This window comes from Ammospiza nelsoni, chromosome 1, assembly GCF_027579445.1.
Source record: "Ammospiza nelsoni isolate bAmmNel1 chromosome 1, bAmmNel1.pri, whole genome shotgun sequence".
In the NCBI taxonomy this organism is placed as follows: Eukaryota; Metazoa; Chordata; class Aves; order Passeriformes; family Passerellidae; genus Ammospiza; species Ammospiza nelsoni.
This window is the reverse complement of record NC_080633.1, coordinates 21,066,955-21,079,320: the sequence shown is the minus strand read 5'-3', so window position 1 is coordinate 21,079,320 and position 12,366 is coordinate 21,066,955. Positions and strand designations below refer to the sequence as shown.

The following is a 12,366-nucleotide window of genomic DNA, read 5'->3' as shown; positions in this document are numbered from 1 at the left end:
TAAGTCAGAGAACTGTTGTTGAGATAGACTCATCTGTGAAATCAACAGAGTCACTGTTGCAGAGGCCATCTTCAGAATGAGGTCCAAAATAGAACAGATGAATAATCCCCTGGACATGCCTGTTTTTCCTGACCCAGAGCGCTGCGGTACTGTCCCCAGCCATGCCTTCCCACCTCTTCACATGCCTGATCTAATTCCAAGGTGAGTCAGAGGTGTGACATGATCCAACAGGGAACTTCTCTGCAGTGAGGTAGTTTTCAGCTGGATCAGCTGATTGTGCAACCACAAATGAAATGGATCAAATTCCAAATCTAATACAAGAAATGTGGTGGCAGCACATAGTTGTGGGCACAGGGCAGTGTTGCGACATCCTCTTTCAGCTGTAGATCCCCCAAAATTAGATGCAATTTGAGACTGAACCTTTGATCTGTACGCCTTACTTTTAGATAGCTAACTTGGGCAGCAGTAGGAAATAATACAAGCATTTTGAATTACATCCAGTAAAGATGTAGTTCACACCTGTTTATTAATAGCATATAGATTAACACACCTGTTTTTAATAGCATATTCATTATACTACTCACACATAAGGTGGAAAAGCTGGTGTCTATAGCCATTTATGTCTGAGAGGGCAAACCCCATACTTCCTGGGAGAGGGCTTTACCTACCACCCATTGCTTACCATGGAAAAATGATAGCGCTATGAGACAGGGAAAAGAGATACAATGCAATACAAGTTTTGGAAAGATTTCACACTATGTCTACAGTAAAAAAATCATTACGGAATCAAAATATGAGCCATGATTACAGACTCTTGAGATGCTTCCTGGTAAAGACTGCCTTTTTACAAAATGTTGAGTAGGGTACTGGGAAGGAAAGTTGGGTTGGAATGCTTTTAGGCTGAAGGCAGTCTAAAACCCCAGTTCTCCATGAATGTTTTGTTAGCTCTTCCTGCAGAACTACTGAATAAAAGCTCTGCTTGTTTTGAAAGGTTTCCTACAACTAGTTTTGAACCCATTAGAAAGACGGGATGAGAAAGGAGGGGATAAAACAGGCTCAAAGAGCATCTGCCATATGTCTTTTGTGAACATAATGGAGGATGATGAATGGGGAGGAGGTAAAGCACCCTCTGAGGATATCTAGTCATTGAATTGAGGTAGAATCCAAAGAAAACATGCAATTCCTTACAAGCAGCCAGTTCTACACAGTAGATCAGTGCTGACCTGCATTAGCTGCTGAAAACAGTTTCTGTGGATAGGTAAAGAAACAGAACTAGAGGTCTGAGAAAAAAACCCAGTAAAATAACAAAGTACCCAGTGACTGTAAATCCTTGCGGGAAGAGGCTTGGTGTGCAGTTTTCATTTGATGTGTCAGAAGTCTGCCTAATGCACGCAATCACATTCATTATTGAGCATGGTTAGTGCTATTGATTGATTCTAGTGTTTCTGCCCTCCAAACAGCTTTTTCATTTCTTGTTTGCACGCCTGTGATATGCCCCTATTACTCTGTGTCTGACTCTTTCCCCAAGTGTATACATGAGCCTAGTTTTACTTAATTTGCAGTCTAACTAGTTCAGAGTAATCGAACAGTACTAAAAGGCCTTAAGGTTAATGACTTGGAGTTTTATGTGACAGCAAGAATAGGCAGAACGTGTCTTATCCTATGAGTCATTTTGTTAACGTGCGACACACCCCACTGAAGCCAGCAACAGAGGCTTACAAAAATGGAGCACCAAGATAGGCAAGCAGAGGCCACGGGATATTCCAGGCCCTGTGACCAGCTGATAGCAGCTGCTCTCCATGGGATGTGACCGCAGAGAACGGGTCAGGCTCCCGAGCGATGCTCTGAGGGATGCTGGCATAACCACCAGCCTGCCCTTCGCCGTCAGGCTAACCATGTCACAAACAACACGGCATTACCAATGAAAAGATTCAGTCAGACCAACGTATAGAGAAGCTCCAAAAATCCTCCATAGAAAGCAGATGTGGCTGGATACAAAACCAGCCTCCCGAGCAGGGGGGAGGACAGAGCTACATATAACTAAACAATATAAACCTTCGCCTAGGGCAGCCGTGCCGGACTGGGGTGGTGAGCGGGCCGGGCCCGGGTGTCGCTGCCGGGCCCGGGTGTCACTGCTGGGCCCGGGTGTCGCTGCCGGGCCCGGGTGTCACTACTGGGCCCGTGTGTGGCTGCCAGGCCCGATGTCACTACTGGGCCCGGGCGTCGCTGCCGGGCCCCGCGGGAGGCGGCGGGCCCAGCCCCGGTTCCCGGCGTGCTGCGCGGGAGGCGGCGCCCGGCCCTGGGAGGAGGTGGCGGCGGTGCTGCCCGGGGCGGGAGGAGGAGCCGCCGCCACCACCACCGAGGGCTGCTCTCTCTCTCTCGCCGCCGCCGCGCCGCCGGGAGGGGCGGCCGCCCCCCGCCCCGCCATGCCGCTTTTCGCCACCAACCCCTTCGACCAGGATGTGGGTGAGTGGCTCCCGCGGCCCGGCCTCCCCCGAGGTAATCCCGCGGGCGGCCGGCCGGCCCTCCGAGCCGCTCTGGCTCCATCCCCCGCGGGCGGCCGGCCCGCTGTCCCGGCCCTGCGCTGGGCTCGCTGGCGCCCGGCCGGGCAGCGGGAGCAGCGGCGGCGGGCGCGGTGCGGCGGGAGCGGCCGGGCCGGGCCGGGCCGGGCCGGGCCGGGCTGGGGCCGCGTCCCGGCGGGGGCCGGCCGGGGACGGCGCCGGGGCCCTGTGGCCTTGCGGGCCGCGGGGCTGAGCGCGGGGATGCTCCTGGGGGACGGGCCAGCCTGCTCAGCACGAGAAACGCTGCAGCACAGCAAAACAAGTAGTGCGAAAGGTCCGCGCTGGAGTGTTTTTGAAAGAGTGAACAGTAAAAAGCACCGTCTACAGTTGCTCCACAGACAGGCATGAGAAAATCATTAAAGCGTTTTGTGTTTAGTTCTCTAAAGGGGATTCCTGTGGGAGCTTTCTCTTTTCCTTTAAAGTAAAGCTTGACGTGCTGAGCTCAGGTGTTTTCCCCACCTTGCTTGTTCCAAGGCCAGACTAGATGGAGAGGAAATATCTTGCTTTTACTTGACAAAAATTGTACTTAATGCTCATGTGTCGAAACTGAAGATAAAATAACATATAGATAGTTAATAATTAGTTTTGTGTGTTTTATTTGAGATTGTGTAATATGGTTTGGTTTTGACCTGCTGCTGACATCTCTTTTGCTTTGAGCCATAAAGGCTTTGTCTAGGGAATCTCGTAATATAAAGGGACCTTTTCTCCTGCGTGGATAAGTACACCCCTTGGTTATTGTCCTACAGAAGTGCAACATTGTATAAGTCTCTTGAAACTCATTTCTTTGATAGTGTTAAACTGGCTTTAACTTTCAACTACAGATACATTGTTTCTAAATGTTTATCAGACTTCTGACGTTTAGGCTCCGATTCAATTCTTCCAGCTCTTCAAAGAAATACCAAGTCAAAACCGTTTGAAAAGTGTGTAACCTTTCAGGAGAAAAGATTAGTGCCCAAACAAAGTACTGAGACATAAAGTCTACATGTATGTTATCAGCAATTCTTAGTTTATTGCATCAAAAATAAGCATAGCTTGGTCTTCTAATTTTGAACTTTTAAGCTGAAGACTGTGCTCCAATTAACGATTTTGTTGGTAGCAAACTTGACTGGCTTATTTTGGAAAGCAGTAAATAATTCTTCTTAGTTGTTCTGCTATCTTCTAGTGTAATTTGGCAGCTGAAAGTGAGGAAGAGATTGTACTGCTTGCCAGTTTTCCATGGACTATTAGAGAATTATTTGAACTAATAAGATTAAAAAGTGATAGGCTCAGGTTCTGGTGGGTGTTCACTTTTTTTCCTCCTATTGCCTCTGGCTGGCAGGGGAGCTCAGACTGCTTGAAGGGGTCTCTGGAGCTCAGCTCACTGGATGTGCTCCTCAGCACTGCCAGTCTCAAGGCAGGGCAGTAGCACCCATCAGTCGCTTCAGTGGCTCACTTGCTCTTTTCCAGGTGCAGAGGATGCCAATCCCCTACCTACTGTGCTTGCCTAATATGATCAACAGTGAAGAATTTTCAAAATTCACTGTTATTCTGTAAACTGTATTAGGAGATAGAAATAACCACTCAGTACCAAATCCTTCTAGGAAAAGCAGAGAATGGGCAATGAGCTGATTTTCATGGGTAGACAGCCTCTTTCTTTTGGCCCCTTTCATGGTGTCCTGAGGGAGACTGAAGGAGCAGCAGGTTGTCCAGTTGGTGACAGCCTACTTTCAGGAGCCTGCTGCCTTTATCCATCACTTAACTGGATTTGTGCCAGGGAGATGGGAATGATGAAGTCTCCCGGAAAGTGTCCCTGGGCTCTTCTTTTCTGGGGTCCTTTGGGAATTTGCTATTATCTGGATGAATTTTTTGGCAGGCTTCATAAGACAGCATCAGCTGTAGAGTAAGCTGTCATGTTCTCAGGAAACTTCCAAAAGTTGTCAAGACATAGTGCTATTTTTAATTTGTTTCCTGTGAGTGAAAGTTGAGTGCTCTGCTTTTGTTCTTAACCAGCAAGAAAGTTGTCTTTTTAAATCAGATTCCTGAAGCAGAAAGGCAGTCAGCAGCTAGTCTTAATTTCATATGAATTTGGACATTGGTGTAGTTGATAGTATTGCAATAGCTGTGCATTCTTGTGTACTGAACAGCTGATCAGCACTGTGGAGTAGTTGGAAATTATCTTGGAATGATTTAGGATAATGGATTGCAGGGAACATATCTGGAACTAAATTGTTTTCCATCATTTTGATGAGCATAAGTGTGTCATACATTCAGGACAAATTTTTCAGTTTGTCTGGCCAGCTAGCAACATTTGGCTAATCCTGTTAGTATGCTGCTGCAGTGGAACCTGGTCATCCATAATAGTTTACCATTTGTGCCAACTGGTTTTTTTTTTGGTGTAGCTGGCTAAAGAATGTTGTTTAAGATTGCTATTAAATTAATAATACTAAAGAATACCCAGAAATTTGAGAAGGTTAACCATTGTCATCTTCAAGAGTTCAAATCTCTGGATGAAGCCCAAATACTTTTCATTTTCTGAAGTTTCTTTTTTACCATATTTAAGAATATTTCAGCAGGAAAGGATGCTAATCAGTGGTGACACTCAAGTTTTCACACTTAAGTTGGGGAACCTTTGATGATGTGCCCAAGTAAGAAATGTAATAATGGAATTTAAAAAAAAGAAAAAGAAACGCCAAGAACTGGGCCTGTTGAGAGTATAATTAAGAAACTCTAATCTTCCATTTAAGGAGTTAGAATTGAAAGTGTTCTTATTAGGTTTGTGGGTTTTCTGTTTCTGCTGTATTTTTCAATCTTAATAATAAAATTATTCCCAGTGAGATGTTCCTGAGAAAGGCAGATTCATCTGTAAGTTTGACTCAGGTAAAATAATGGTGACATTTGCTTTAAGAACCAAAAGACTGTCTACTAATCTGTCATGACAGGCTTATTAGTAATCTAGTGGTGCTTAGGCTAGGTTTGATGAAGAACTTACTGCTAAAACAGGTCTCAAGTGTCATTTAGATATTATCTCAAGAATAAAATCTGTAACTCAGGTTCTGGTATAAGGTGTCATAGAAATCACACATGATATTTAGGAGAAGCTGTTAAAAAACATGGTGGATTAGGTTGTTTTTCTTTTTTCCTTACACACAGTAAAGGATGAAGGTATTTGCGCTTGCTCTGGATGTTACTCTGGATGGTTTGAAGCAGCACAGGATTGAGAAGAAATTCAGGCTTGTTATTTACAGTAATAGGAAATTAGGCAGGTGGTTTAGTAAGATAGTAGAACTTGATGTGACTTGTAATCATTTTCCCCATGTTTTATTAACTCTAGCAGTTGTTGATAATTTTATACTATCGACTCTTCAAATATTTAATAATATGCTTGAATTACATATGATCACCTATAGTTTCATGCTTTTAGAATGTAAGAAATGGTTTGACCATGATTCCCATGGTGCAATTTCTTGAAATAAAATCCTCTTGCTATTTAAGCTCATTGTTTTTTAGATTTATGCCCTTGCTTAGTCAACATTTTCAAAGCATCCAATTACATGTCTCTCTGAGCTGAATGTTTTTGTTGGGCCAGGTTTGCCAAAAAAGGGGAAATTGTCATAGATGAGTTTCTTGACCCCAGATCATTATGGAGACTGCAGACTGTGAGTTAACATCTGGCTGCAAAGAAAGATGACTTCCAGAGATTGGTTCAGCTTGTCATGAGACTGACACTTTTTTCCTGAGTTGCCCTACTGTTTTTCTCAGCTTTGTTTTACAAAGGACATTAACTGTGGGCTAACAGAGAGACCGAGTAGAAAATGTGTGGAAAATGAGCTATATCCCCCCCCCTTTTCTAGTAATTTATAAATATTTATGAAAACCAGGAATTTCTTACTTAAAGATACCTTTGGTGATAGGTCCTCAGTGAAAAATGGCAATGCTGACAGGGTAAGACTTAAGTAATTACCCCTTCAGTGCATCAGCCAACAAAAAAAAATCTTTTCCAGTGTCAATTAGCAGGTTGTCAGTTCAGGTGGGCATAGGATGTTCCATAGTGAAAGATTGTACTTTTCTGGTAATTCTCTTTCTTTCCTCCCAGGAAAGAACTGTCACTTAAGTGGTTCTCCTTTCAGCTATGACAGTGTGTATTATAATACCAAAATTTAAAAGAATCAAAGTAGGTCTTCAACATGTAAAATCTGTTCCTCTAACTGATAAAAATAACACTGCATACCTGATGTGGAAAATTAAGTTTCTTGCTGATCTTCCTTCTGAAATGCTTCTTGTTCTGTGCCTTGGCTTGTGGGCTTCTGCAAGTATATCCTGGCACCTTTTCTTCACATGACATGCCTGTGATACACCTTGTTTACAGACTATTCATCCCTCTGATGTATCTGTAATGTGCTCACCTTCCTGTTGTGTTGTAATATTTGTGGGTGAAAGGCAGTGTGAGTTCTGTGGATTTGTTAGGGTTTGTGTGAGAGATCTAAACATCTAAATTATTTTTGCTCAGCTAGTCTTAAAATTTCAGCCTTTTTCAACCAGGTTGGGAGTCCTTTTGTCAACATTCTGCTCAGTTCATTGAGCTGAGGGATGTTCGTTTTTGCTGGGCCACTGTAAGCACGGTGAGATCCTGCACAGTTTTCTGAAGGAATGGGCTGAGGTGGCGTCAGTCACTGCTGCTGGCTTTGCCTTGGATCAGCTGCAGGGCTTTCACCTCCTACAACTGACCCCAGAAGGACTTGGGAGCACTGCACATGTACAGTGAAACTGCAGAAGTTGGTTAATAGCTTTATCAAAGTTAATGGTACATGGAATTCATGTTTCTCTCTATGGTGTCATTGCCTGTTAGGAGTATTTTCAATCTTGGCCAAATGAAATCTGGTTGGACATATTCTTCTTGTGCAATTCTGAGCACGTTAGTGAAATGCAAAGTGGTTAATATTCAAGTGGTGGCTTTTGTAGAATGGCCCAACAAATCTATTTGTTCTTTTTATTTGACTGACAAAAAGAACAAAACTTAAGTGCATTTAACTTCAGGGATGTGGAGCCAAAGTTCTCAGCAAGTGCCTGCAAAAAGAGAAATTTGCAGTTACTTTTAGTCTTTAAGGGCTATTTAAACTATATTGCTTTGAAATTTTAGTGTTTGCAATTTCATAAGGGAGGGGAAATTCTTTATTTAGCCATGTGAAGAAAAGAAAACTTTGAGCAGAAGAGGAGAGAAGGCTTAGGGGAGTGTTGAATTTTTCATTAAATCTGTGTTATTTATTATGATATAAGAGATTTTTGAGGATTTTTTTATCATGCTAGAAAGTGGTTGTAATATGTGTCTGTGAGTTGAAGACTTTCTTTAGCTATTCTTTTGAAGACTTTCTGTAGCCATTTGTCTCTTTGTAATTGAAGTTACAACTTCAGTATTTCATTTTGATGATGTCCAACTGTGAAAATGATGCTAGATTCATGAATAGAATAATAGCAAATAATAAGTAGGATGGTTGAAAACCTTATATTGGTAGAATTTTCTGGCAGTTTTTACTGCTACTTGTTTTAACTTCTTCAAATAATGTACATTTTAAGTGTTGGGTTTGAAGGTATTTTGATCTAGCTTTGTTATTTCTTGAAATTCTAGTAGTTTTAACATCTTTGAAATGTCATTGCAGAAAAATAGCTCAGTTCTTAGACTGGAGTTTTTCTTTCAAAATAAAGTTCAGTAAAAACTGAAGCTTGGGAAGCTCAAGCCTGCCAAGAACTCCCTCTGAAAATGATGTTAGCAATGGACTGTCACTAAGTTTTCTGCCCTTAGAAATGCATCATGTGGTTCACTGCAGTATCCAAACAGTCATGAGAGTATTTACTCTTGCAAATTTCTGTTAAGGCAGTAAAATGCTATTGTTAAGATGCAGAACTAAGGCAGTGACTAGCACATATTTCCATGGCAAATCTGCAGCAATATTTATATTCCTTTAACCAGCACCTAAAGCATCAATCACTAAATCTGGCAATAGATTTTTTTCAACGTGCACTACCTTTCTTCTGGCTAATAGTATTTGTAAATCTGATGATAAATTTCTTTTAGGACAGGCATGTATTTTAATATGTAATATTTATTTTTATTTCTGAGTAAAGGTTTTTTTTTTTCTTCTGTCCTAAAATAATCAACTGCAATTGTGTTTTGAATGTAATAGAGAACTTCAAATAGAATCAGAATGCAAATAATTTTTGCTTTGCCTATAATTTATAAATAATGCATAAAACTAGAGGAGCAAACAGAATTTTATCAATGCTCCAAGCATTCAGGTTTGTGTAAATGAGAGGGAATTGGGGCCTCAACACACTTAATGAACCTTAGGACACAAGGAGAGGCAGGGTGATTTAGGTATCCCAAAAGAGCCATGCAATAGCCTGTGTACTTTCAACCAATGCATAAGAAATTAAACTCGTATATTTAGATCTTTTTGGCCTGGCTTCTCATTCAATAGGTCTAACTTTGTCTTCTGGATTTTAGGTACAGTATTTCAGGGAGAGTCTATGGCATTTGTAATGAGGAATGATGTTTTCCTTAGAAGCCAGGTGCTATTCAGTGCCATGAAAAAAAGATACAATATATGTTTGGAAGAATTATTTCAGCATGTAGGTGCTTTATTTAAAGGACATTATATGCTACAAATTATTGAGAAGCTAAAGATACAAACACAGCTGAGATTTCCATCAAATCAGGTGCGTTTTTGCTTCAGAATGTTTTATTTGTTCTGTGTGTGATTTATGACAATGTTTGTGTGGTTGGAGCACCAATTCTGACTCAGGAGTTACGAAGCTGCAAATTGTTGGTCACTGAAAGGTGTGTTGGCAGGAAAGTACAATTAATGCTTACCTTGTTCTCTTTTTCCTAGGTGTCTGGTGTAGGTATAATATCTATTTTAGAGACTGAATGTTGGGCAAGTTGGAACTGGTTTGGCCCAGTATGGCTCGTGTTCAGAATGCAGAAGTGTAAGGAGAGAGTCCCAGTGATTCCAAGGTCTGCGCCTTGCAAAGTGGCCAAAAAGTTATAGGAGTTTTTTGTCTCTTTTGTGTTTGTTTTAGGAACTAAACAAATTGTTGAAATAATTTAGAAAGATATTCTTATATTGTGCCTGATCATTGTTGTTTTTGCCAAAGAACCAATAGATCCAATTATTGTTTTCATCTGAAATTCTGGCTCTTATGAATATGTGTGTGTGTCTTATGGAATTACTGGTAAGAGAAGAATATTAAATAACTCCTGAAAAAATAAAAGTGAGCAGTAAAGACAAGTAATGAAAAAAAAAAAAAAAACAACAAGGAGAAAACAGTTTAAAAAATTTAAAACTATTATTTTACTAACTACTATTAATAGTAATTAGGATTAATAATAACTATTAGTTACTACAAATTATCCTGATGCATTATATGATTATACAGTCTTGCACTGCTTAAAGTTACTATTGTAGGCCTTGCTTGTGCTCTGAAAACAATGCCTTGAATTTGAGTGGTGCAGCCTCATGGAAGAGAGCTGTGATGTAGTCCTTTTCCCTTTGTGTTTGGCATAGCATTAGTAAGAGGCCTTTTTTGTGGACAGTCAGCTCAGACAGTGTGCTGCTAACATTCTCAGTATGTTCTTAACTTTTAACTTCCCTTGTTTGAGACAGAATTTAAATAGAACTCTAGAGGCAATTTTTTTCTCTTGTCTTACCATTAATTTTATTTTCTGATTGATTTATTGGATGCTTGTTACTACAGAGGACTGAAAGTATACAGTGACACTTGGTTTCAGGCTGAAATTTACTAAGAAACTATCTAGTGTTTGTTGGTGGAGGAAATATCCTAGGGGAAGGCATTACAAGCAAATGACACTTTTTATATAGGACTAACTTTGACTGCCAAGAAAGAACATGGTCATAGCAAAAACCTTGTAATTGTACTCATGGATAGATTTGCAAAATATTCTCACTGAGAATTAAAATAAAGGCTATAATCGGTGTGGTTAATGTGGATCAGGGATTTCATCAATCACTATCTTATTTGGAGTTTTAGCCAAAGTATTTAAATTAGCATAAAACACAGTTTGCTGTTATATTAAAGCATTAAACATGTATTCGTTTACTCCTTGGTTTGTAGAAGACATAACTGATTGCTGTGTCATTTCTCTTTGCTGACATGGTGAGGAAAGAAGAATCGATTGTTGTCAAAAATACAGAAATACGTCTGTTATGTAAAACAACGTAAAAGACCAAGGTTCCAGTTCCATTGGATTGCTCATGTCTCTGCTAAAGGATGTGCCAACTGAAGTGCAGCGTTAGGCAAGAGTGACCAGTGTGGGTTGTGAGCTCCTCGTGCGGGCTCGGAGCCTGGCGGGAGCTGAGGGCTTTGGACAGAACTGTGCAGGCACTCTTTGACTGGAGCTGGTCCAACTCCAGTAGAGCAGGCAATGAACAGAAGCAGTGGAGTCCTGGAAGTAAACTGCCTCCATGTGGTCTGCTTTGTGTGTCTCTGGACTGTGCTTATCAGCTGCTTACAGTCTGAGGAACACAGTGTAGGAAACTCTGGCTCTGTGTTTCAAAAAAGCAGTTCTGGTGCTGCAGAGTTGAGGCTGTCTTTGGAGCAGAACAGCTGCTGTGTGCATAGACTGCAATTTCAGAAGGCTGCATTGGTCTGTGATGCTTCATGCCAGGCATTGAGTTCAAGTGTCTTACCTGAAAATCACAAATCTCTATGACTGTTAGTCATAAGCATGAATTGGAACAAGAACAGACTGAAAGGAAAATGAAGTGATTGGTTGATCAGCTGGTATATCTTAGTGCTAGATGTTAGCATGATGTCTACCCATCATTTTTGATATTTCTGTTGCTTATGAATGCTTTTTCTAATCAAACAAGTTTTCTGATAGGGTTTACAGAGAAGAGGTAAAGTCCCTCTACTTTATCTGAGAGAACATTCAGAATAGTAATTAACTTCCATTTAGGATTTCCCTATACTGTTTTGCTCTTTACTTGCATCAGGCCATAGAGCTGATGTGTTATCATTTCAGTTGAATATATGTCAGTGTTGAATTTTTCCTCAGAAATACTTTGGGAGCACATAACTGTAGAGCAGGACATAGAAACATTCATAAGAAAAGTCATCAACTTCAATATGAATAATCATTGTAATTTTTGGAGATTAGGTGTTTTCTTTGTCTTGCAATTTTGCCAGTGCTAATGTAGATAATGAATCTTTCCTGCCAGAGAAGTTTTTTATAGGAAATCTTTGGTTCTTTTCATAAAACTATGTTGCCCAAGACATTCCCTGAAGGATGGTATTTACTGCTGAGGCTTGTGTTTTGAAGATGAAGCTGTAAATATTAGATGAAGAGCAGTGATGGGAAACAAAGTTTCCTGTATTATTCTATGCCCATTCTCCTACTTTTTGGTTAGTAATTAAAAATGCAGGTGCATTCATTTATTCTCTCCAGTCCTGAGCTGATGTATCAGTGTTTAGATAATCTTCTATTGAGCTGCAGTGTAAGGCTCAGTTATCCTTACTGTAACTAAGCTTTTGTGGGGGACAAATAGGGAGGGAGTCTATTTTTTTCTGACATTGAATCTATTTCTTCTCTACATCCTCTCTCTATTTCTTTAGTGTTTACCAGAGACCCTTGTCCTATAAAAAAAATTTGGAAGGAAGAGTCACAGTGGCTTCTTTGAAATTAACTTTGGTTTAGTAGTCTTTGTAGCTGAAAAGAAACAGTGAAATATATCATCCAAAGCAGAAGTAAGAATGGGAATATAGAAGTTTAGTGATTATGATGACTTTTTAAATCCTTCTTGTTGAGATGTAA

The 12,366-nt window shown here is 40.7% G+C and overlaps 1 protein-coding gene across 2 annotated transcripts in view; it reads left to right on the top strand.

The window, feature by feature from the left end:
- Window positions 1-2,305: 2,305 nt before the first annotated feature.
- STAM (signal transducing adaptor molecule) overlaps window positions 2,306-12,366 on the top strand; it is a 32,825-nt gene continuing 22,764 nt past the window's right edge. The window contains exon 1 of one of the 2 annotated variants that reach the window (XM_059466235.1): window positions 2,306-2,466. In XM_059466235.1, the coding sequence (XP_059322218.1) occupies window positions 2,427-2,466 (40 nt within the window). In that variant the 5' untranslated portion in view covers window positions 2,306-2,426. Of the gene's footprint in view, window positions 2,467-2,782; window positions 2,836-12,366 lie in introns of those variants that run through there. The other variant, XM_059466242.1, reaches the window with a different exon arrangement.